The 22,966-nt window shown below is 39.6% G+C and overlaps 1 protein-coding gene across 5 annotated transcripts in view; it reads right to left on the bottom strand.

Moving 5' to 3' along the window:
• The window catches only part of MYOCD (myocardin), a 43,778-nt gene that overhangs the window by 8,061 nt on the left and 12,751 nt on the right, over positions 1-22,966 (bottom strand). For all 5 annotated transcript variants that reach the window (XM_042449518.1, XM_042449519.1, XM_042449520.1 and 2 more), the window contains exons 3-9: positions 16,342-16,397; positions 13,208-13,283; positions 11,597-11,758; positions 9,819-9,994; positions 2,764-2,889; positions 2,008-2,264; positions 697-850 (exon numbers count right to left, since the gene is read on the bottom strand). In XM_042449518.1, coding sequence (XP_042305452.1) covers positions 697-850; positions 2,008-2,264; positions 2,764-2,889; positions 9,819-9,994; positions 11,597-11,758; positions 13,208-13,283; positions 16,342-16,397 — 1,007 coding nt within the window. The remainder of the gene's footprint in view (positions 1-696; positions 851-2,007; positions 2,265-2,763; positions 2,890-9,818; positions 9,995-11,596; positions 11,759-13,207; positions 13,284-16,341; positions 16,398-22,966) is intronic.

The following is a 22,966-nucleotide window of genomic DNA, read 5'->3' as shown; positions in this document are numbered from 1 at the left end:
TCAGTGATAGATAGATAGATAGATAGATAGATAGATAGATAGATAGAGATAGAGATAGAGATAGAGATAGAGATAGAGATAGAGATAGAGATAGAGATAGAGATAGAGATAGAGAGATTTATTTGTATCCCTCCCAATCACGGGGAATCCGGGTGGCTAACAGCAGTAAGAAAATACAATATAGAAAATACAATTAGATACAAATAATCCCTTCCCAATCCCCTGACCAATACTTAAACAAAACAAAATCAATAAACAAGATAAATACAATAGCAATCAAATGAAAATATAAAAACTTTACAAATCAATGAAGTTCATAAATAATCCCTTTCCCGGTCCCTCAACACAGGTTCAAATCAAAACAATATTAACAAATTAAATATCAACATAACATAGTACTCGGAAGAAGAAAAAAGGAAGATGAAAAAAATATACCAAATACAATATATCAAAGAACCATAATCCAAGTAATTAATCAGACATAATAAAACACACTTTGTCATAATTACAATAAAAAGCGGACAATTATAGCAGTTCAAGGTTCAGTTACTCTTTTTAAGTTCAGTTAATATTTGTAAGATACTTGCCCAAAAGCCCTATGTTTAAATTCAAAGTTAAATATTTTAACATTTAAAATTATGATTGAAATATGTGATGCTTTCACTTATTGCATCTTTATGTACACACAGCACTTACTTTTAAGTCATCCAGATTGGATGGAAGAGGACCTGGTTTGAGAGACGAAATGCAGGACTGTCCTGAAAAGGTTCCCTTCACAGGAGAAAGACTACTGTTAGCAACAGCTGCTGGGGAAGAGCTTGAAGTTTTGGTCATCTGCTCATTTGGTTGCCTAAAAAACAAAAATGACAGAACTTTTAAATTTCTTCGCTAAAAAAAAAAATGTCCAAATTTTCTTACCATATATTTAAAACTCTGTAAGACCTGGTGCACTCTTTAGAGTCTAAAGCACACATGTAACTAACACTCCTATTTTAATCAACAGAGCTTTCAAATGACGAAGGGCTTTATTACACCAGGCTGTTCTCCTGCTAAAATAATGTTCTTTTAAAAACTGCTATGCAATTGGGACAATTTTTTTTCTTTATTACACCTTCATAATCTTCATAATCTTTCTGGCATTACAGACTTCGTTTGCATTAACACCTTATCACATGCAGCACGTGGCACTTTCTGCCCAGTGTTACCTAGTACTGCTCAGTCTGTGGCTGGGTTTGGCACATACACACCCCCTGAGAAATATAAATTAAAAGGAGTCTTTCCTTTAAAAAGGCCTTTATATCCAGGGAGAGGGGGAAACTTCCTAATTCAGGAGAGACTAATCAATGGTATATGAAAGTGATTGATCTACTAGAAAGTAATTTCATCCACTCAAGTCAGGAACTCCATCCCTGATTACTGATAGACAAAGTGCCAAAACCTAAGAGTCACCCACTAACCACCCCAAATTGGGATTAAAGCATAACTGATTTATTGCATTGCAAATGCTAGCACTACAGAAGTGAGAAAGGATGTTTGTGAATGGAAAGACACGTTTGGCAAACTATCTCCCACCGAGATAACAACAGAAAGGAGGTAAAGTTGTGTGATAAAACCCAGCAGAAGATGCTATTAACCCACTGTTGTGTGGTAAAGACATAAGTGGCTAGAATGTAGAAATCATGTGCCAGGTTCTCTGGGTCAAGCACACAGAACTTTATGAAAGGGTAAGCTAGAAAACCCCATTATTGGTTCACCTTGGGGTCACCATAAGTTGAAAATGACTTGATGTTACACAACAGCAACAAAAACAACAAAAACAATGCATAGGCCCCAAGCAGCCCAAAGCACCCCTTTTTAAAACATCACTTCCATGCCACTCATGTTGAATTCTTCTACCCCCTAATACCAAAATTGGAAGCTGACCTCCCTTGCTTTACCACAATTCCAGTGGCAGAGTGGTGAAAAGGACTGTACCAACTCACTTTACCAACTCCATTACCAACTCACTTCAGCGGGGTGGAATGTGACCCAGGGTAGTTGAAATGCTGTTGGTGCCGGTGCTGCTGTTGCTGGCTAAGGATCTGGAGCTGCAGGAAGAGCTGTTGCTGCTGCAAGAGCCTGGCATAGGCTGAGTCCATTGGAGGAGGAGACTTCTCTGCTTTCTGGTCTGGGGGAATGTACTGGTGGTACTTCAGCTTCTTCACCTTGGGTTTCATCTCCTTGGGCTTCTTGTGCCGATTCTTGTTGTCACTTGCTGATTTGGACTATTGGATAGTGTAAATATGAAGTATTGTCAGCCCTCCACATTTGAGGTTTTGACTTTTGCAGATTTGAAATGTTTAATATAAATAAGCAAGCCATCAATATTCTCTCATCAATATCCTCTCCATGGGTGACCCTTGGACTGAGAATATGTGTGAGCAGCAATTCTACTCTCATTTAGTCCACAAGCTACCAGTGATTATGTCAATTTCATGGACTGAACAAGGCTGAAAAAAAATTGATTTCAATTTATGAGATTTACACCCTTCACAACTGATATTTCACCATTTTGGTTAAATTAAGTCATTTGGAATTAAGTTTGCCTGAGGATTCAAATAGACCAAATTGTGTGATAGAATGTGGTAAAGCCTATACACATGTATATTCTCCCCAAGATATTTCTAAAAATATCTTTCGTGTTGTAGATTAATACTTGCCATTGTCTAGCCAGGAAATAATTTTTTATTTTTCTTCCAAAGCAGTGAGAAGTTAGGATCATACCTTTGCAGATGTGGACATAGTAATAGGAGGTGTCTGCTGTCCATTCAGTTGTTTTGGACTTTCTGGCTGGCTGTTCTGAAGAGATGTTGAGTCAGCAGTGTCACTTTCAGAGCCACGGGAATGACCCTGAAATCAAAAATCCATTGGATTGTCAATTAATGATCCATCAGCATGCACTTCTTTAAAAACCTGTCCATAGGCAAGCAACATAAAAGACTAGTTTATCTATTTGGATCTTTATAAACTTTCATTCATCCCAAGGTCTCAGGGTATTTAACAATAAATAAGCAAAAAATAATAAGGAATAAATGTAAAAAAATAAAAAGCTGGGAAAAAATTACAGCTAACCTAACAGAACAACCAGATGTTCTGACCTGGCACCAAAATCATTACAAAGTTGGTACCAGTTTTACCTTTGTGTAGAGGGCATTCTTCAAATGAGATACGGTAACATAGAAGGCTCTTCCTCTTGCTGTATAATTTGAGAATCTCAAGATCTTCAAACATAAGTGGGCTGGTATAGTGAGGGGCATTCCTTTAGGTACAAGATCCAAGACATCTCGGAATTTATAGTAAGTACTGGCACCTCAGTGGAGTCCAGAAACAAATAGGAAATCAGGGCGTCTCCCTTAGGACTGATATGTGAGCCTCTCTGGGTGCATCCATTAATATTCTAGCAACTGCACTCTGCACATAATTGAAGCTACTAGGTAGACTTCAATGGCAGCCTCACTCTACATAGTCTATTCAGGCAGTTCCAAGAACATGGATAGAGATGGTGACCATGTACTATCTAAGAGTGGTTGCAGATAATGAACCAGTCAAGTCATGACTACATGGTGGCTATGTCCTCCAGTCACAAAGCAGGATCTAGTAGTACTCCCAAGCTAAGCATCTGCTCTTTCAAAGGAAGTGTGTGACCCTATAAAAAAAAAACAGGCTACATGGCTAATTTCAAGACTTTAAAACCAGCTACCAACTGGGGTTGTCATTTTGTTGGAGCGCAAATTCACTTCTTAAGATTTCATCCATTCTATTACCAAGTCCAGACATCACTTTAGCAATTAAATTAGGCTCCCCTAATTTAAATTAGAAAAAGAGCTGGGCATCACCAGCACATTGATAACACTCCTCCTCAAATCCCCTTACAGCCCAGTAAGAAGCAGTTGGCAGTGGTATCAAAAGCTACTAAAAGATTGAGGCGAATCAACAAGGTTGCATTCATCCAAATAAGATCATCTATTAATGCAAGGAAGGCTGTTTAAAATCAGGTTTAAGCCTGAACTGAAAGAGTCCCAGATAATTTAAGCCACTGAAAAGTACCTGTACTTATGCCCCATCACCTTAACCAGCATTCTGACTCAAAAGGAAATAATAATGACTAGATTATGACAAATCAAGACAAAAAAAGTGTTAGCCTAAACCAAAAACCAAAACAATATAACAAACAGAAAGGTCTAGGAAAAAAATGTTTACAGAGTAAAACATAAAAATAGTTTTAATGTCTAAAATATTCTGATGATGCAATGGTAAAGCATTCCCTTACATCAAAATAAGCAGTGTATAAACAGTGCAATACACTGTACAAAAATGCATTAAAGGCAAAGAGTATCTAAACATCCAAAATGCATTAAAAATAAAAAGTAAAAAGGTTTTCTTAGGCAAGGAATACTGAGAGGTGGTTTTAGAGTCTAAACTATAGTCTACTATCATTAGCCATAATGGATATGAATGAAATACAGACCTGGTCAAGGATGAAATATAAACCTGGTCAGTTGCAAAAAATTTAAACATTTTTGTCTATGTCCTCAGACAACACCAAGTGAAAATAATTACTTAAAAGCAGACAAAGTGGTATTCAGGAGTTGGGTCAAAGATGGTGTCATGCTCAAAAAGAATATGAACAATTTTAACCACCAAGTGGCTTGCAAATATGATACAGCAGACCTCCAGGGGTTCAGTTAATATCCCAGCAGGGCCATATTTCAACAGCCCATTCATCACCCAGAAAAACTGTGCAAGATGGCTACTCAAGGATGCATGAGAAACAGAACCTAAGCAAGACATGGTAGTATGCTCTCAATTCACTTCTTGATTTGTACCATCTGTGTTCTAGCTTCAGTGCAGCTTGTTTTAATGGCTTCTAGTTCTCTGGTAAACCAGGAAGCAATCTGGGCAAGACATCACTGAAGATAATGGGGAGTAACTGTGTCCATCTAACAATTATACAGTGAGACTACCAATCAACCACGTCAATGAGAAACTCGCCAAGAGCTGTTAAGAATCTTTCTGTAATTCTCAAACCATGCTAATCAAGTCATCATTCCTGCAGAAAAGAATGAAGTACCCTGATAGTGGGATCAGACACACACATATCCAACTCAGAACTCCACTATCTGAGTTGGTTGAAAATCAAAGTACTGGCATGTATTGGATGACATGGCAGCCATGAAGTCCCCAAGCTGCTTCTTCATCAATATTAATGTGCTCAGAGTACATGATGTTTTCCAACCCATCAAACCCAACCCAACTCCTTCCCAACCACTTTGAGCAAGAATATTGCTGTCCAGCAGGTTGTTGAGTAAACAAGCTGAAGCCCTACACTCGTCTTTGGTCCAATGCCAAAAAATAAAAATATTTTTTAAAAAATCAGATTGAGCATGTTAGTGGATTGTTTTCTGGTGAGGGAGATGGACTCCTTATAGATGGGGGCAATCTTGCTCCTTCCATGCCCTTCCACCTGATGTCACTGTTGCACTATGTACAGAGGTGGGAGACAGCACCATTATCCAGATCACAGATCTAGGTCTCAGTGATACGTGCCAAGTGAGCCTACCAACAATCAAATCATGGAAGAGTGACATTTTATCTAGGTCTGAGCTGGTACTGCCTGACAGTCTCCCAAGATAAGAGAGCTGATTGATATGGTAAGCTAAATCCTGCTAGACAGGACACTAGAAGAGTTGGTAGTTCTTCGATATATCACTATTCTTCCCCTTGATTAGCTTTCCAGTCCCCAGTGCCATACCTGTATATACAAATAGGCCACATTAGTTCAGTTCAGAACCAGTTTTCTTGAACTGACCTTTAACTTGGACTGGTCTACATAATATTTTTCCCCTTCAAAAGGCACTTATGTTTGAAAAAAAGTATGGTAAAATTTTATTTTACATGTTATCAGCAGCAAGAATAGTGTATGCTCAGAAATGGAAAGTGAAAGAAATACCTACAAAGGAAGACTGGAGGTTTAAACTACTGGACATGATGGAAATGGACAAACTCTCTAAAGGAATTAGAAACGAACCTGTGAACTCATTTAAAGAAGATTGGAATAAAATCATTGTGTATCTTCAGAAATGTTAGGGGGATACTGCTGCCTTGAGGACAGATCTATCTTAAGTTAAATTTCTTGTTCAGACAGCTAAAAATATTATGCTGGGAAATAGATTTAGGTTTAATTAAGGAAAACCCAACAATGTGTACTTTAATTTAGACAAGACAGAAAGTTATTTTGACTAATTTACTATTTGAATGAAGGCTGTAATTTCAGAATTTGAAAGATTAATTACAGATGAACTGTAAATATTATTTTTATTACAGATAATCTAAAAATAAACAAAGATAGAACAAAAGCTAGATTGGTAGTAAGGAGGTAGCGAATGAGGACGGTTTGTAGTTTATGTGGGTGGGAGCATTTGGGTGGGAGTGATAGGGAGTTATTTAGTCAATGTCTTTGTATGTGAAGTTGAAGGCTTTCATGGCCGGCATCCATGATGCTGGCGAAATGTCAGGAAGAAAATCTTCTAGCACATGGCCATATAGCCCCAAAACCCCACAAAAAACCACGTCTTTGTATGTGTTTTTTGTATGATTGATAAATGTTGTTTTTTATATGCACATTGAAAAATTGAATAAAAACTATTACAAAAAAAAAGGGCACTTATGTTTGGTGGTTCTTCATGCCCTGCCATACTATCTAGTGTAGCAGCGCATCACATGGCAATAGCAGTTATCTTGCCAGAAATTAAATATGAAGTTGGCAAGAGGCAGATATATAATTACAAAACTCAAACAAGGTGGTGGTGAGACAGGTGTTCTAGATGCACTCCTGTTTTGAAAATTCCTTCAGATAAGCCACAGCTTCTTGGTAAACAAACAAATTTGTCTTACAAATGTCAAATTTGTCTTGGCTGTGAAATGAATTTGTATGTTTTCATCAGCGTCTTCAAGACCAAACAAACAGATCCACAACCCTGAAATCCTAAATTCCTATGGCATATAATTTTGTAGCAATTTTTTTATTGATACTGCTAAAAAATTGCTATTGTTTTTGTGGGTTTTTTGGGCTATGTGGACATGTTCTAGAAGAGTTTCTTCCTGACGTTTCGCCAGCATCTGTGGCATCTTCAAAGAATGTTGACCTAGAAGAAATTGCTATTGTCATCACTCCCATCCTATGTTGTTATTCAACTAGTTGTTTCTCAATTCAAAGTGAGTGTTCTTTCTAATTTAATGTACAAATATGTACATGAAAATATGTGTTCCAGGGCATGACTTCTTTAACAGAAAATTTGGAAATGGAGGAAACTACTGAAAACTAACTATGCACACATGACATAAAACCATCAAGTTGTGTAAAGCTTGCATAAGTTAACAAAAACCTTTTGAACCTTTTAGAGACCAACTGAAAGCTTTTTCCATAATGCATCCATATTTTCCCCCCAACCAGTCTCCACTGTTCTTATCATTCCCATTATGGTATATAGATCTCTGCTTTTTAAACATTTTGGGGGTAGCTGGTAAAGGAGGCTTATCTAATTTCCTCTTTTCTCTATTTTGCTGTTCATTCATGCTCAGTAAGGGATTCTGGAAGCAGTTGTTGTTTATCTTGCTACAGTCAGATTGGCCAGATTACAATCCCATTCTTTCCCAGCTCAAGCTTTATTGTATTGTTTACTGCATGCATGCCACTGCAACCTGGCATCATAGGTATTTCTTTTGCCAGCCCCCCTTCATCATCCTCTCAATTTGCTAAAAAAAAAACTTCCAGCTGGACAGAGGATGAAGGGGAAAGGGTGGCTGGGCTGGCATAAAAAGACTTTGTAAAAAGAAGCTTCTTTATCAGAGGCTTTGTTAACTGAGATAAGCCTGTATAATTCTAGATCCAATTTGTATCACTTTTGTTTAATCCATACACAACAGACTATTTTGTTTTACTATACTATTTACTTCTTCTTTATTCATTGACATTGCAAGTGTTAAAACCAATGTATTACTTATTGTCTGACAGAAGCAGCCTTCAACTGCAATAAAGATAAAGGTAGATGGGGCTGCAGCTGAGATCGGTAAAAGAAACGGATGACACTACACTCCTGAGCTGCTCTCCTTGAACTTAAAATAGATAGCTAAATGGAGTCTGACAAGCAATGAATTCTGACTCTTCTGTAATACACAATAGGTATACATAAGGATTTTGTTGTTGTTTTTAAATATAGTAAAACCAATCTAGGAGGCCCCCAACTTATTAGGCTCCATCAAAATCAATCAGGATCTTCTGTTGGTAACTACTCCTCATTGTAGTGTTTCTATATAACTGAGACCAATTGCATTTATCAGGCTGGTGTTATTAGGCAAACCAAATGGACGATCATTGGGCTCCCTGCCATAAGTGCTTGGAAAATGGAGGTGCCCCATGCCAAGTACACTGTGTAACAAAGCCGCTGGAATGGAGGAAGGCAATTCAAGCCAAGAATATGTCGTGTTCAGGTTAACAGTGGCTTGGGATCCTTAGCAGGACACCCCCGTGTTTTATGTAACCACCAGAGGCTGACCTTACAGCTGACTTCCTCCATTAGCAACGGTGACCACAGAGAAATGAGGGGGGGCACTGTATTTTTTTTTACCCATGGATGGATCTTCTTCCACCACTAGAGGACAGGAATATTCTCCTCTGGGGTGAGAACTGGATGTCCAGTATTGGATGCTCAGTAGAAGCATGCACACACACATATACACAGAGAGAGAAGTGTGAGAGAGAGAGACAAAAGAGAGACAGGAGGGAAGGGGAACAGAAGGAGAAACTCCCTCCTTCTGCTGAATCCAAATATACAATTTCTCCCCAAGACTGAACTCCAGGGGAGAGAAGGCAAAGGTGCTGCAGTTGTGTACTGCATTCACTAGCTGGCAGTCACTATGACACTGAGAAAAAGTTTGTGTTTAGAGGAGTTTTTGACTTTCCTCAACTAAAAAGGAAATATTATTGCTAAGCCAATGTCCAGCCTGCTGCTGTACATACACATGTCATTTCTGTTTCAAAGAGAAGGACACTAAGCTTCTCTTGCAACTAGGAGCCTGTACTGACCAGCAGTTTGTGTCAGCCTACAGGCGAACTAGGACCGAACTAGGGCTGAGCATTCACATGCTCCAAGCCCTAGTTCTGCCACCTGGGCACCATCTTGGTGCCCAAATGGCGCTACACACAAGGAGCATCATCATAGCATGCGAGCACGCCAATGGCACCCCTTTAGGGCAACAGATTCCTGTGGAGTATTGTGTCCTGTCCTACTCAAGCAGACGAATTTCTGAGAGGTGCTCTTCAAAGCAAGGTCTAAAACTGAAAGTCAGATTTTAACCACTACTGAATGCGACTGAACCTTTTTGTCACCATCATCCCCAATACTGTCTTTCACTGTGTGCTTATACCCCACCTCCAAGTCATTTTTTTTACTTATAGCAACCCTAATGTTTTCTTGGCTCTAGTGTTTTCTTGGCAAGTTTCTTCAGTGGGGGGTTGCCACAGCCATCCTCTGAGACTCAGAGAGTGTGACTTGCCCAAGGTCACCCAGTGAGTTTTTATGTTTTAGCGGGAATCTGAATCCTGGTCTCCAGACTCACAGTCCAACACTCAAACTACTACTGCAAGTCCAAATATACTGTCCTTTAAAAAAGGACATTTTCCTAATATAAAGTTAAAAAACACCACTATCAATTCAAATTTTTATTGGTCCAAAGTCTCATGAGACCTGGAGGGTCTGCAGTCAGAAATGCTGTTTTACCTGAGTTGACCCCAACGCTGAGGGGAATGCTGCTTCTGAAATTTTGGTTCCTGCTGCTGACTCTGTGGACCCTGGGGAATCCTCACTTCTGACCTGTTCTGGGGACATCCCATCATTGCTGCTGTCTTCTTCAAAAGCAAAGGCATCAGAGGATTTGGAGAAGTCCTTCTGAGTGCCTATGGAAGGAAGCAAGAAAGGGAGGAAAGTAGGCAGATTCTGCAACGGATTATCAAAAGACTTGTATGTTGCAGATGGGTTTCCAATAAATATACAAGTAAAAATGTGCAAAATATACATGGCAGTATAGATAGATAGTTTCTTACCCACCACAAAGCAAAAAAGTCAAACTTTACTAACTTGAAGTGTTTAGTTTTCTACTGGGTTCTGATTCTTTATTTTCTGTAGCTATGCACATTTTCTTTTCTTCTTTTTTTTTTTTAAAAGGCTGTTCATGACTCTTCTGTGGGTATTAAATTACATGATTTGTGACATAATATGTACTCATGAAGACCAGCATTGTACTAATCCTAGCAAGAGATATTTATTAAAGCCTGAAATTAAAATCTATAGAGGTAGTGTTCTTTTAGGCAGACATAATTTGACACATTTCACTTTTATTACAGAATTTCACAACTCTGGCAAATGTAGGCCCTAAATCCAGTTGTTAGTTCCAAATGAAGTGGACCCAATGAAGCTGTGGATTTTACATAAATGCTGACTTAATGGATCTATTCTAGCTGGGACTAAGAGTGCATCTGAACTGTAGAAATAATACAGTTTGGCACAACTTTAACAGCCACAGTGCCATCCTATGGAATCCTGGGATTTGTCGTGTTGTGAGGCACTAGCACTCTTTGGCAGAGATGGCTAAAGTACATATAAAACTACAAATCCCAAGATTCCATATTTATGACTAATGAGTCTATTCTAGCTGGAGTTATGCTGCAATTGGTATTCCATGTCTCAGAACACACTTAGTTGAGTTTGTTTAAAAATAAAAGACAGTTGCAAAACATAGTTTAGCATCACAGGTGATATAATATCCAAGAAATTCAAGAAGAGTGCCCCCTCCCAAACCACATTTAATCTAATAACTATCCAACACAATCCTGTCAATTCCTACTCACAAATAACTATGACTACGTCCAATGGCATTTAACGTCCAGGAAACTGTGCACTGGAGCACAGCCTTCAATCCCACCTAGCAACATAAAACTGAAAAATACAGTAAAGGTTCTTCATGTAACCAATTTGTTTCTTCAAATCAATGTGGCATAGACCAGATGATTCTTCTCTGCCACTCAGCATACCCAGGGAGCTCTGGAAAGTGTTCCAGTGCAATATCCTGCAATCTAGCAAGCAAAAACGCTTGACCCTTGGCTTTTGCCGATAAGTAGAGTGCTGGAAAAGACAGGCTCTGTCACAGAGCCCTGAAGGACTGTAAGATGGAGGGTAAATTGTGGAAGGAAGGAAGATTCCTGCTACACACTGTAATCTTTCCAGGGCCATGTCTGGCTTTGATCAAGTGTCTTCCTGCTCAGCTAGAAAAGAGATATGCTGGATTTGGGGTGGATGGGTGGGGAGACAGTTCAATAATGAATAGACCAGGCTAGGATATTAGTATTCAGCTGGCTCTCTAACAGAGATCTCCATTCTTTCGTGAAAGTTATTCCAAAGGCATTTCCAGATTTATTTATTTAAAAAAAACACAAGCCAGTCCTACAATACATTGGACAGGATTCTCTTCACAGTGAGTGAGGTGCTTTCCCTGGTTTTACCTTTGATGGCCTCTTTCACAGCAGAGTCCACAGGAATGATATTCTTCTCCACCAGTTCCAAGGGGCCTGGTCTAAGAGCAATCTTTTCATTTAGATTGTCTGCAAGACGGGCTCTTTTCAGTTTCATCTGAGTAGCCTGAATGGACTCTTCTGCAGCTGAATCTGTGCAGCCAACATAGAAAATATCAGTCTTAATTACCTGGCTGTTCCATAGGTACAGAATATAAAATCAGTGGCCTGAATTAATCTCAATTAAAGCAGACTTAGTGAATCAAAGGGATTTATGTAAGTATTGTCTCACTATTCCAGCAAATGATTCAATGGACTACCAAAACATTACTTTTAACACCACAATCTCAGAATTACTTGGCCAACACAGACAGGTAGCTGGGAGGTTCTGAGAGTTTTAATGCAAATAAAATAAAATAAAAAGAAAAAAATATTCAAGTTCTGGTTTAGACAAAGAAGATACATGTATATTCCTTTCCAAGAATGTGGACCTGGATGCAATTATAAAACAAAGCATCCCACACAAACTATACAATTAAAACTGTTCTCAGGTTACCCATGTTATCCACTATGAGCCCCGAAGTGCAATGATTAATGGTGTACCCATACACAAATGTCTTCCACTGCTGATTTCATGCTTATTCAATTTAAAGAACATGCCAGGTGCAGCAGAAGTACAATCTATGCAGGGCTCCCAGTGGCGTATCAACACAGTTCAAGGATTCTCAAACAACCCCCTTCATATACAACATTTCTGCACCAGTATGCTTTCCAATTGGACCACAGATCACAGGCGAGTGAATGCTATGCACAAAGTACAGTAGCTAGCAGGTATCTGAAATACTTGAAATGTGGTCTGGGGCCTTCTAGAATCATGTAAAGTAGGTTGTTTTTATATGCCCACTGTTTTGTGTAGAATTGGATCTTAGGAAGTAATCTAGGGCCCAGGTGCTTTGACACATGCTGCCAGAGTGCAGATCTCCTCCACTATATTTATGCCATTGTTGCATGCAAAGGCCACATTTCCTTCTTGGTGCACAAGAGCAACCAGAGGGTTCTTAGGCACAGTTCCATTCTACCAGCCACTGCATACTGTTATGCCCAAATATGTACCAGCTGCTCTTGCACACCCAGAGGAGAGGGAGCAGCCTCTGTCCAGAGTATAAGAACTGGTATTTGAGGGCACCAAAGGCAATGCTGTTGTGCAGAGATGTATAGTATATCATATCTTCTCGTGCTATGTCATGTTCAAAGTGCATGTGCCAAGGTAATCAAGAATTATGTTGGCATATATCATGATCTTGCCCAGAGTGCAAGAAAACACTATCTAAATAAAGGAGACATGCTTTTTTCAGCTGTCCTGAAGCCGGGATAAAAGAGTACTGGAGATTGCTAGGAATTTGATCAACCCATCACTTGCTTCAGTATCGATCTGGGTACTGTGTTAAATACTGTGAAAAATACTTTCTAGAGCTTCATTGCTGCAGGTACAAGAAGCTTCCACATTAACACCCAAAAGGGTATTAACATTGGTGCTAAGGATCTATTAATAATGATGCTGAGGAATCTATCGTAAGAGAATCTCTCTTGATTCAGTCTCACCCTTTAAAATGTGCATATCAACCAATTCGGAGTGCTCGGGTCTGTTCCGGATCTTGTGCTTTAAAAAATCTTCAGCCTACAGAATATAACAACAAAGATCATTACCTCACCAGCTTGCTTTAGCACAAGGGGAAATGTTTCTTTGAGAGGATGCAGTAGGACCCCAGTCAACCATGCTAATTTATTTATTCTTCTCTGCCTGAAAAATATATACTGTATAGTTTTTAATCTGGATACTTAATGTCTGTTGACTAGAATTTGACTATTGAAAAAAAACTAAATTTATGCTAAGCAGAATGTTTTTTTGCCAAGAGTCTTAGAATATAAATTACTTATAATTGCTATGAGCGGGAAACATGACACTAAACACTGGTTTAGGGTATGCATTAAATCCAATACAAGTTGGATTTCGATTATAATACTTATGGACAAAGTCTACTTCACAGCTCTGTGTACAAAGTTATACACACTAGAATGAACCTAATTACACCCCTGTAGTGTCTTTTCATATAAACAATTGTTGTATTTGTTTAAAGTCACAGTAATTATATTGGTTGTTTCATTTTACATGTGAACAAACATGTTAAAACAGGTTTCCTATCAGGCCCATTAAACTAAATCAGCTAGGAGATATTCTGAAGTTGCTTCCCCCCTCATACATTCAATAAAGGCTTGGAAAACAGTTTTGGTTCTACTTCTGCTCTCTGAACGAATCCAGTTTAAGGCTCTTGACTCATATAATCCTTTTCTCTTCCAGGCAACCAGCCAGTGGAAGCCTTTGAAGATAGACAGAGAGATATTAACCTATGCCTTAACATTGAAATATAAAGCACTTCAAAGTTACTTCAGACTGCTTGAAGTCTCCTAAGCACATTAATTTTTCACAGGGAGCTATAGATCCTTCCTTATGGTAGTTTTTGCAAGACGTTCATGAAAAGTAATGTAATATAAGCATCCTCTGCTATCTTTGTAGGATTCTTATCGATGTCCACATATAAACCTCTGTCACAGATTAACCCATTACCAGTTTCTGTTGTTCTGTGAACAGATAGGTGAATGAAAATAAGGCATAAAGTGAACTCTATATCCCTTTTAACTGGGACCAGGTTTCTTTCTATACTGGCCTTTCTCCCAGTATAGGTGGATAGCAGAATTACAATTTCAGTTTCTGATCAAGCCAATCAATATTTCTTGGAGTTTGCAAAATTGTCATGTATCATTTGGGAATGTACAGAGTGGAAAATGGTAGACCTTCAGATGTTGTTGGACTAGAACTCCCATTACCCTTGACCATTGGCTATGCTAGCTAAATCTCATGGGATTTTCCATTCAACATCTGGAGGACCACAAGTCCACATTTGTTATTGAGCATCTGGATACCACAAAGCCCACGACTTTGTGGTCTTCAGCTCATCAGTGTCCTTCCAGCTACATGCCACAGCTTTTAATTAGTGATACCAGGTATTCAACCAAGAACCTCATATGTCCAAATAATTATACTTTTTTCCTATATAAGAGAACTCCTTCTAGCCTCAGTCACCTGGAAAAGGCTGCTCGAAACAGACATAGGCTAATGTCCTGTTGGTTAATCCCAATCAGAGTAGATCCATTGAATCAACTGCTGGATGGCTGAGTCAACACTTAGGAAAATCCACCTGATTCATTGAATCGACTCTAATAAGGACTAACGATAGGATGTAGGGCAGATTCTTCCAGTTTGACTCATGATATCTGCAGTAACAAGAGACTCTTTGCCTACTTTGAATAGAAAAAGCACAAGAGCATTTTCTGTCATATGCATGGTGGAAACTTGTGTGGAAAGGTTCTCTGGGGTATAATTTCTTTTCTTGGAAGGTAGTAGAAATTCTATCAGCGTGGACTGGGAAAACAAATTGGATCACACAGAAGTACTGGGAGGACTTTTATTTATCTGTACTGCATGGTTAGATCTTTTCTAAATATGCTCTAGAGCTTCATGTTATGGATGTTGTGTTGTATAGGGCTCCTGTGCTATAAGGAAGTTTGCCATAGACACACTTTAAAAAGCTAAAAGTAGAAGGTAGTTGGTCTCCACAGCAATACTAGTACCAAACAAAGGAGGAACAGGAGCTCAAGAAGGCAATATCTTTGCTCACTAAGGACCTCAGTGAAGTTCATTGGACAATATGTAGCAAAGAAATCCTGGGAATGTATTACAGTTCCTATAAATGATGTCTGATCACCAGCTCTTCCACTTTTGAGAGGAAATGGCCTCTTAATCTTATCTATACCATTAGCTTTGATTAACAATGCCTAAACTCTGCTTGATAACTGGAGCCAATAAGAGAAGGAGAATTGGTGAAAGGCAAAAAGGCATTTTGCAGCATCACAAGTAGAAAACAGCAGTATGGTGTATGGCAGACATTCAAGGTTGCACTCTGGGCCTGCTTTCAAAGTCTGCTGACTCCAGTGTATTCTGTTTCTTAGGGTAAATGCCAATTCCTTTCTTTAATACCTCATGAAGATATACTGCGTTGTTGTCTTGTATATATGTGGTAACCATGGAAAATCTATTGATTATAATAGTATCTTCAATCACATTTTCACACAAGGGCTTGAATTCTACATGTGCTACTTAATTACATAACTACTGTAGCTATATAGCTATATAGCATCTCCCATTCCAGCCCCCCCCCCCATCCTGACTGGGGAGCAGTCGCTGAGAGCATCAAGGATCTGTTCTCCTATTGATCATGATGCAGAAAACTGAGGTTTTAGGTCTCTTCCATGGGCAACCTCCTGTGTGAAGAAGTGGGACAAGCATCCTGCTTCTGACTACTGCAGGAGCGGGTGGAAACATCAGTCAGCTGTGTCTCAATCAACAGGAGAACAGACCCCTGTTGCTTGCAGCAATTGCTGCCTGGCAACTCAGGGTTGGAGGACTTTAATGATCCCTATACATTCCCTAAACTATTGAATATGTAAGGATCATGAATATGAATCAGGTATGAATGTTATTATGATCACTGATCAGTTATATTCATTGTGATTATGAATCTAGCCAAGGTTTTCCTGAGCTCCCAAGCAGTTTAGACAGACTGTTAACCAAAGTGGCACCATTCTTGCCACCCACTCAGATGCCTACCCAGGGTTACCTTTGCTCTCTCCAGGCTCTTCTTTTGTTCATGAAAGGAAGAGGGGCTTTTCAGCGCTGCAAGGAGAAACAGACAGAAGCTCAATAAGCACAGCAGAAAACAGGCACATGGTCATCATAAATATCATCCCCATCCCCATCCATGATAACAAAGTTCTACAAGAACAGCCACAAACGATCAGCCAATTTCTTTGTTATAAATGAGAAAAACCCACAGAAAATACCAGTTTCTGACACAGGTCAGGTTGTGGCAGGACAAATGAGTGATGAGGGTGCAGAGCAAAGGTACAGATGACAACCTAAGCAGAGGGAAATTAGGGGTCACGTGGAGATAGCATAGAAATTATGGCTGACACAGAGAGAAGTGTGTGGGCTAGCTGAGAAGCACAGCCTGCCTAGTATCTGAACACATTCTGTGAGAAGCTCAAGAAATGACATGGGTGCATCTGCTGGCTTTGCACTTTAATCCCTGACACATTTACTCAGGAGCATGCCCTACTGATATGGTTATAATGTAGCTCCACTTGGGCCCCTTTCATACTGCAGAGTTATAGCAGTTTAGTATCATTTTAATTGCCATGACTGCATCTTACATAATCCTGGAATTTGCAGTTTGATGAGGGACTTAGAATTCCCTAGTGCATTCCTCCTGAAGTATACTACTAGAGCACTGTGGCTGGGAATCCTAAATACCTAACAAAACTACAAAACCCAGGAGTCCATAGACAGCAGCCATGGCAGTTAAAGTGGTATCTAAGTGCTATAATTGTGTAGTGCGAAAGAAACCCCAGGATGACCAATTATGATCTAGTTGCGACAATAGTTATTAATGAGGTACACCTATGAACAGAGCACACCTTGCAAAAGTTATTTTTGTGGGTTTCAGAATTTCTCAGCCAGCATGGCCAGTATTCCTGCTGGCTAAGGGACTCTGAGATCTACAGTCCTATACGGTAAGATTTCCAAGCTCTGGTCCAGAGGAACAAAATTTCATACTGAGTCATATTTTTGCCACATTTGTGTTAGCATGTTCAGAGTTAATAAGAAGGACAAACCCCCAAGTCCTTTCTTTCTTTATTCCCCACAACCTTCACTTTCTGCTTTCTTCAAGCAATGAGCCCTTTCCTACTTGTTCTATCCAAAGGTATATTTATTCTCTGAAGCCATAAGGGTGTAGTGACTTGAGTGCCGGACTATGACCATTCAGACTAGGGTTCGATTCCCTACTCAGCCATGGAAATCAACTTGAGTAAGAAGCTTATCGGACTCATTCTTTTGTCTGTCATGGGCACAGGAAGAGGCTGCTTGGGACCGCGCGTAACCCAGAAAAAGTGGATTTTACCGTGCAGCAAAGTATCCTCAAAATGACCCCATTCCGCCTCCCGGAGCCAAGCTGTCCCCATTTATTGCTGAGGAGCGTCCTTTGCTTCGGTTGGAAGACTTCCGACAGAAGCAAAGGATGCTCCTCAGCACTGAATGGGGCCGGCTTGGGACCAGGGGATGGAACGGGGCCATTTTGAGGACACTTTGCTGTGTGGTAAAATCCGTTGTTCCTCAGACCCATAGCTTCCAAGTCACATGCTATCATTCCCAGAAAAAAATGGTCTTAGACTCACCATAAATCAGAAATGACTTGACGGCACACAGCAACAAAGTAAAGGCCTAAATATCCCAAAGGCACCAGATTCTACTGGATCTTGGAAGCTAAGCCAAATCAGCCCTGATTAGTACTTGGTTGGGAGATCACCAACAAATACCAGATGCTGTAGGCTATATTTCAGAGAAAAAGAACTAGTAAAACCAGCCCTGAATATTCCCTGCCCATAAAAACCCTGTTAAATGTATGAGGTTGCCATCAGTCAATAAGTGACCTGAAGGTATATGCACATACAAAATCCTAAACTTCCACAGATATATACAGTCTAGAAACAAAAGGAACCCTGATGAAAAGATTCAAATCCTGTTATATTCTGTATTAAGACTGGTTATTTTCTGGGGGGAAAACCTTCGTTCTAAAACTCTTACTGCTCTTAATATATACAGAGTGAACAGACCCAACCTTGCTTAACTTCTGAGATCAGACAATATCAAGTGGATATATGAAGGTATGGCTGCAAGCACTCTTTCTCAACAAGAGAGAAGTTGCCCATCTGTTTTCAGAGGCATGGGGATGTCCCTTCACACACCACTGGAGGTAGTTGGGTCTCACTTTCTGGACCATTTCTGAATCTTGCTATTCATTCTACACTTCACACATTCAAGACATGACAGCAAAGCTGCACAAAAACTGAGAACTTTATCTCACAGCTGAAGTGTAGCCTAGTTATTTATACAATGAAAGTTGTCCAGGATCCAAATATAAAGATTGTGGACTTTTTGTAAGTGTCAAAATTATTTTTGCTAGTTTTCCTTGCACAAAAAGGAGCATAGTCAAACTTCATATCTAGAAATTCAAAATCTCTAGATTCAGATTTTGAAGTATCACATCTGTAAGTTTCTACACTTCCCCTCAACAGTACATAATAGAGACAAAACAACAAAAAGTGCTTTTAACTGATGACTACTCCAGTCCCCGCATGCCGATTGTTACCTCCCTTCACTAAACAGATTTGTTGTCGGAGTTATGAGTCATTTTACATTGACGCAATTGGATGAACTAATTCATTATTTGCCTCCTGCAGTTAACTGGATCCTGACAAAGGATAGATATTTGTTTTGCAGATGACACAAATTCTGCGCAGCAACTTAGGAAGATGCTAAAAGGCTAAAAAGAGCAGAATGAGGGAAGACAGTATCTATGGCAAGATCTAAAGTAGTAAGAGATGGTAAAAGACAACTAGAGAAAGGCAAGATGGGGTATAAAGTAGATTCTGATAAATCTCACAGATAAAAAAACAAGCTCTTTTCTCCCTCAAGAAGTTGCAAAAGCAACCATAGAAGCCGATGCACCAGTGCGAAGGCTTGGTGCAAAACCACTGGGATAAAGAGAAATGTGTTGAAAGAACCCCAGATAAAGTAATGAGAAAGAAAGAAAAGAAAATCTAAATCAATGGTCCAGTTCATACACAATACAGAAACCTAAAGTTATGTGTATTCCATGCACGTATTCCACGGGATGATGAGCATAAGGATTTCTGGGGACTGCTCTGTGTAAAGCCAAAAACAATCACATCACCTGGTAGAGTCTAATTTGAATATTTATAGATCTTTCTCATTTCAATTCAAATCTGAGACCATGCAGATGCTGTGGTTTTAACATCAGGTCAGTTTTTTCCTCCTCCAATCCAAATCTGTCTTTTGTATCATCTTGCCTGATGAAGAGATCTAGAGGTTTCAAAAGTTTGCACATACTTTGTGCCCTTTTGGTTGGCCTAATAAGGATGTTCTCCTAACAAACATTTAGTATATTTCCATAAGGCCCACACAGCTAGCAAGGAAGGAAGGAAGGAAGGAGATAGCACAAGATTGTCTGCAATAATATCCCTCTTGGCATGGGGTTGAAGATGCCAGCTCTTCTTTGGTACAACTGGTGGCAAAAATGGAAGTTTAAATTGAGAGTTACAAATGAAAGGCTGAATGGGCTAACTGCTCACATGCCGAGAGCCTGTTCTTCAGCTTTCAGCTATCAATATTTCATTAATTTACATTTCCCAAAGGTTATTGTTTTACTGTTGTTTTGTGGGGGGGGGGGAATTAATTACTGTTGTAATGAAAACAAGCAATTTTTTTTTGTTCTATGGCCTATAAATTCTACTGTTCTTGTTTATGTCAAATAAATGTCATTATTTCCACAGAAAAATGTAATCAGAAAACTAATCATTCTTTACTACAATTTCAAAAGGAATATATATCGTAGCCATTTTGATTGTAAAAGATTGACATGAAGAGGTGGGGTTTTGCCATGGTAAGAGAGAGGTTTAACAGTTTTATGGCTTGCCAGCACACAAATGAAACTTGTTGTGCTTGTGTACTAAATGGTGGTAAGTAAGTAAGAATACTTATGCCTGTCAGCCAATTTATAAAATAGCTGTGTTAATACACTATTCTTATGGTTTGTTTATTGTTGTATGTCTTCCAGTCGTTTATGACTTATGGCAACCTTATAGCAAAGGTTTGCAGGGTTTTCTGTGGCCGAGAGTGTGTGACTCACCCAAGGTCACCCAGTAGGTTTCTATGGCCAACCAGGGACACACACCCTAGTCTTCAGTGTCACTGTCTCCATGTTCAAACCACTATACCACATGGATGACTCTAATGTGACTTTCTGTTAATTTAGTTCTTAAATCTGCTAACATTTGTGGACCAGGGAGAAAAAAGCTAATCATTACAAATAGGTTCTGGTGTTTTCAACAATGCACTTCAACTCATAGTAGCCATCAGTCTAGAAGACCTATCCTCTTTTCTCTCTCATACAGATGGAAATGACTCTTTAAGCATGCTGCATGCTATTTACAGCTTTTATAAATAATTGTGAGATCATGACTATGCATCTATTGTTGTTTGTTGTTATTGTTGTGTGTCTTCAAGTCATTTCCAACTTATGGAAATGGCAATCCCACAACAGGGTTTTCTTGGCAAGATTTGTTAGAGGAGGTTTGCCATTGCTTTCCCATGAGGCAGAAAGCACGTGACTTCTCTAGGGTCACCCAGTGGGTTTTAATCGAACCCTGGTCTCCAGAGTCACAGTCCAACAGTCAGACCGCTACACCACACTGACTCTCAGATATATATCTGTATCTTTATTTATATCTGCCTCTAAATTATTAAAGAGGTGGGGGGCAATTTCAGTTGATGCAAAACATGTAAACCAATTAACCTAATCAATTAACAGGCTAAAGAGTACGACTCAAGTACTACCATTAACTTGGCTGCGATCCTGTTGGTTCACTCTGTTGGGTGCTATTTGGTGGAGATGGCAGGAAGAGAAAGGCCATGAATGCAAGTGACCATGAAGGAAGTGAGGCATTGTAGAAACAGGCTACTCAAGATGGGCATGTTATTATGTGCTTTCCCTTGCCTGCCCTGTGTAATGCAACTGCAAACACAGTGCACCAACCAGGTTCCAGTCATAACGTTCCAATAGGAGTCTTTGCCACTGACTGAGAGAGGGAGAGAAAAAAACGACATAGAAGGAAAAGATGAAGCAAAACTGAACAATCTAATACCACTGACATCCTTGCAAAGGACCAGGGAGGGAGGGTGGACTGTTACCGTTATATCCTGTTCTTCCTATATGTGATGTGCCCAATGGTTTCCAACCCAGTTCCACAGCCACTTCATTTCACACCTTGAGCCATTGGCTGCACAGTGAATGCAAACTGGATGTGGCTGAATATAAATCTCAACCTGCCTGTCATGGACATTATTATACCAATGAATAGATGAATGTCCTGTACACAGTGGACAGGCATAAAAACTAAGCAATGACAATCTCTTCTCATAGGACATGGCTGTAATCTTGAATGTGTTCAATGCTGTTTCACATGTTGACTTTCTCTAGACAGAGACAGAAAATGCTTAAAAGTCCTTGATAAATGTCATGAATCTCATACATTTTTGGGTAGTCGGACCAAGCCTCCCCCCTCAAATAAAAGAAAGGAATATTCACATGTTTTACAGATTCCTTCACAGTTTTCCTATATGCTTTGAAAAAACTAAGTAAGGAAGTGTCATTGCTATTATTTTGTGATGAACCCTTAGAAAGAACTACGGTTGAGACTGGTAAGAAGAAGAACTATTGCTCAGGTCTTGAGAGATGATGCAGACTCATTTGCATCTGGGGCCTAAAACAAAGGCGCTTCTTCTTCTTTCCATAGACCTTGTCATTTTCTCCTCCTGCCCTCTCTTTGAAAAATAAAATGCCTTTTAGGGGGTAAACCAAATACTTTTATGGGGTGTCAGATCATCTCCTGACAGTTGGCAAATACCAATGACACCTCATTTTTGCAGAACACGACAGTTCATTCCAATAATGGGACAGGAACAAAACTGCCAAGAACTTTGGGCAACTCATTAAATAAACAGTTCATGTGGATCCACTTTGCAATGCTACACATGCTGTACCTGCACTACATACACTAAGATGACCTCCGAAAATGTCAAACCACTGCATGCACCCTTTCTCTGGAAGCGACAGACATTTCATGCCAACAAGGTTGAACTTTTTTTATTTTCTTTTTTGTAGAAAGTGGGCTTAAGAGGGAAGCAATAGCAGAGGCTAACAACAACATGCAGCACCCAAAGGCTTAGGCATTCACTGTGTGTGAGTCAAGAGTCAGTGTGCTTCAGCAGATAGAGTGCTTGGGCCAGGAGACCTGGATTCAGATACTAGTTTGACCATGGACTCACTGGGTGGCCTTGGGTAAGGTGTTATCTCTTTCAGTCTCAGTTTCCCCATCTGCAAAACATTGGAATAATAATGACCTACCTCATAGGGATTTTGCAAAGTACCCTACAGCCCTCACAATTTGGCAGTGCAAAAGATACATTACAGTTTACCCCAACACTCAAGGCTTTTCTGAGGAATCTTTCAGCTCAAGAAAATTCTAGCTGTTGTGTGCGTGCGAGAGCAAATCTGCTACACCTGACACAAGCTGAATAAGTGAGGACAAAAGTCCCATGCACTC

The sequence above is a fragment of the Sceloporus undulatus genome, chromosome 2 (assembly GCF_019175285.1).
Source record: "Sceloporus undulatus isolate JIND9_A2432 ecotype Alabama chromosome 2, SceUnd_v1.1, whole genome shotgun sequence".
NCBI classification, from domain to species: domain Eukaryota; kingdom Metazoa; phylum Chordata; class Lepidosauria; order Squamata; family Phrynosomatidae; genus Sceloporus; species Sceloporus undulatus.
The sequence above is the reverse complement of the archived record's forward strand: the minus strand, read 5'-3'. Positions and strand labels throughout refer to the sequence as shown.